Source organism: Siphateles boraxobius, unplaced genomic scaffold, assembly GCF_051911475.1.
Source record: "Siphateles boraxobius isolate OS27281-9 unplaced genomic scaffold, OSU_SipBor_1 32, whole genome shotgun sequence".
Taxonomy (NCBI): domain Eukaryota; kingdom Metazoa; phylum Chordata; class Actinopteri; order Cypriniformes; family Leuciscidae; genus Siphateles; species Siphateles boraxobius.
Genome location: NW_027508942.1, coordinates 6,441,324 through 6,445,000, shown reverse-complemented (window position 1 = coordinate 6,445,000; position 3,677 = coordinate 6,441,324). Strand labels below are relative to the sequence as shown.

The 3,677-nt window shown below is 38.8% G+C and overlaps 1 protein-coding gene across 1 annotated transcript in view; it reads left to right on the top strand.

Moving 5' to 3' along the window:
- slc12a1 (solute carrier family 12 member 1) overlaps positions 1–2,212 on the top strand; it is a 37,718-nt gene extending 35,506 nt beyond the window's left edge. The window contains exon 26 of the mRNA XM_077194647.1: positions 1,520–2,212. Coding sequence (XP_077050762.1) covers positions 1,520–1,655 — 136 coding nt within the window. The 3' untranslated portion in view covers positions 1,656–2,212. The remainder of the gene's footprint in view (positions 1–1,519) is intronic.
- Positions 2,213–3,677: the final 1,465 nt, after the last annotated feature.

Below are 3,677 nucleotides of genomic sequence, written 5' to 3'. Positions count from 1 at the left end.
TACTTTTGACCTTTTTTAATTACTTTTAATTGACCTTGAAAATTACTATAGACTTTTTTGTTTTTATTGGTAAAGTAAGTGTTAAACCAGAGAACGTCTAATATTGGGAGGAGTTTCACTCGCAGTAAACTTCCGGCTTCTGAACTGGTTGCAGTTCCTCTCTGTCTCCACATGAGGGCGCTCACAGGGCGAGTGCAGAATGAATGGAGGTCTATGGAGATATACCCCTGAAATTCCACTTTTCTAAGGATATAATTTTTTGACTAGTAATTTGAATGTTGTTTTCGAAAGGAGATGCAAAGAGTTTTTTAGAGTCACTTATTTGCTTTAAAAAGTCTTTTAAAATATCAATGACGTCATACACTTCGTACGACCAGAGATACTGCTTTACGGCAATCCTTCAGTCACTTTGGTGCTTTCGCGATCTGCACTTTCTTTTCTCTCGAGGCATCGACAACACCGCCGACACGGGTAAATACACGCGCTAGAAGAGTTAAGTCCGCCTTAACGTCCTGGTCCCGCTTCGGATGCCACGATGCCATCAGGCGGTATCTCTGGTCGTAATCAGTCCTTCACTGGCCAATCATTAGCAGAATGCTAGCGTGTAATGGGCAACAACAACTCAACCTGTAAGAAATCGAAAGGACATAAGTACTCGTTCATTCAACTTTCGACCTATAACCCATGTCGAACTTGCAAAACCTACAATCAAATCTGAGATTTCTCAACGGCAATCGGGTGAAAGAGACAAATTTAGCCGTTTAGCTTCATAGACTCCCATTCATTTTGCACTCGGACGATCGCCCCCCAGTGGAACTCTGGTGGAACTACAACCAACATTCGGTACTATAGGACTTAATAGGGAGTGGCCAGGCTCTCCGTAGACGGGCTTTGGTTAAACTTTTTTCTCCTGCGTCCTCTTCTTCTGTCATCCAGAATAACAGCAGCTGAAAGGTTTGTTTGAGCGGCGCCCTCTACTGTACACGCATGAATCTGCATTTCCATCAGCCTGAGGCTTATTAGTGTGAAAGGGTCTTTACGTTTGCATTTTCAGTGGCTGCTCCCAGATTGTGGAATGCGTTATCTTTCAGGATTAGATCTGCTCCATCAAGTCTTGTTTTTAAATCGAGGCTAAAAACGTATCTTTTTGAACTAGCATATGGTCAATGGTGAAATGTATAGTATTTTGTGTTTTTGTTTTTTTATGGTTTTTCTTGATTTTATGTATTGTGACGCACACTGGTGTTGTGTTTAGTTGTGCTATAGAAATTAAATTGACATTTGCCCAAAAATATAACTTTTTTGTTATAAAAAATACAAAAGCCCAGCCCAGGTGAAAAAAAGAAACGTAACGCATTACTTTTCTAAAAAAAAGTAATTACGTTTTTTAAGGGACTAACGCAATATTGTAATGCATTAATTTTCAGAGTCAGTTTCCCCAACACTGCACATCAGTATCATGTGTGTGTCAGTACGCTGATAATGTGAGTAACACAGTGTGTGTGTGTGTGTGTTTCAGGAGCATGCCCATCGCTCGTAAAGGCTCAGTCTCAGATTACCTGTACATGGCCTGGCTGGACACGCTCACGAAGAATCTCCCGCCGACTCTCCTGATCCGTGGAAACCACCAGAGTGTGTTGACCTACTACTCATGAACAATAAAACCTTCTCTAAACACACACACACACACACACACACACACACACACACACACACACACACACACACACACACACACACACACACACACACACACACACACACTACCCAACTACTCATGCTATTTCTGCAGTATGCATATTGTATGTGTATAATTTCTTTTGACGTATTATTTCAGTAGACATTTTTATATAAAATTCACATTAAAAAGTATTTAGAATGAGATATAAGCTGCACACTTCTGATTTAAACATTGTTGCATATTTAAAAGAACTGCTCTATCCGGCCCTCTTCTGGACATGCGCGGTTAAAGATCTCTGTCAACAGTATAAAAGCACTTTAGTGTCAAATTATTCCGAATAATCAATGAAAGTATCATGTTTTTGTAAATATGTTCACTGACTGCCCATTATGTTATTATCTTGTTAATCCTATTTATATTTCTGTGGTACTGGGAAAGATTGTGTGAAATTATTTCATGTTATATCTTCAGATTCAATTACATAAATGTTTTCTCACAGTAAATAAAGTTTTGGAAAATCCATTTGAATGCCTCAATAGTAAACGTAATATGTTTTCCTCTTAAGTTACTGTACTGTTTGTTTGATACGTCTGATTAAATCATTTATTATGACTTCATAGTTCAAAATTTTGACTTAAAAGTCGAAATCTTGACAAATTCATAAGTTCGACGTTTTAATCTCACAATTATGACTTCGCAGTAATTATAATTGTGTATGTCATTCGCCAAATTTCTACGTTTTATGTCATTATGAATTATCAAAGAATGTGCTTTTGTGGCGGAAACGTGATAGGTTCCCCTTCAGTTACTGTACTATTTGTGTTATATGCCTGATTAAAGAATTTATTATGACTGCATAGTTATAATTATGAGATGAAAAGTCGAAATTGTGACTTAAAAAGTCGATGATTTTGTATGTCGTTCGACAAATTTCTACTTTTTATGTCATTATGAATTACCAAAGCATGTTTTTGTGGCGGAAACGGGGTTCCATAAAGGTCAGATCAGGGTTATTATCAGAAGTAAATAATTTCACCTGAGTATTAACGCTGACAGGACGCCGTCGTGTCGAGTTTCTCCCTCAGAATGAACCGCTTCACATTCACATGATTCTGCGTCACTCCGAATCAACTGAACCGCGTTCGAGACTCGCGATGGAAGGTGAGTTCAAGGTTCAAACGACCGTTACAACCATAGATAGTAAAATAAAGGTTCCAACCAATTTTTTTTTTACAGTCTATGGTTACAACCTCCAAGAATTACAAGCACGATGAAAAAAAACTACAACTCCCAGAATGCAACACACTAGTGATGGGCATTCCGGCTCTTTTTCGTGAGCCGGCTCGTTTGACTCAGCTCACTGAAAAGTCTCTCTTTTGGCTCACAAACAGCTCTTTAAAAAAAAAAATGTTTTGACTATGATAGGTGTGAAAACTATTCTAATTATATTATTAAATGAAATCATACCCACAATGTCTTTAAAAATGCATTGATTTGTTATGAAGTCACATTTGTTATGGGTGCACAGTTCGCATTTGCCGGTGTAGGTTGTGCGTAGAACCGGCTTTATGTGAGATTTTGTTTTGATTCCAAATGCTGCTGTGCTTCCGACTCATCTTCCTGCTTTTGTTTTGTTTTCACAGCTGTTTTTCCCACTCCTCTCCTCCGAGTTTGACACTGTGTGTGTGTGTGTGTGTGTGTGTGTGTGTGTGATGGCTCGGCGTCTCCCTCATGCCTATGATTGACAGGAACAGAATGTGAGGCTGATCGACAGTCGAAACGAATGTGTGCGCCTTTAGGAAATTCATTAATTATTTCATTATTACATAATGATTTAATTTCTATAGGCTATATTTTTAAAAAATAGAGTCCACTCTTCAGATATGCGAGCCAGCTCCCGTCGTTCATCTACAAGAGCCGGCTCTTAAGAGTCGACTCATTCGCGAACGACCCATCACTACAACACAGAACACACACAAACACAAATGGCGGTTTG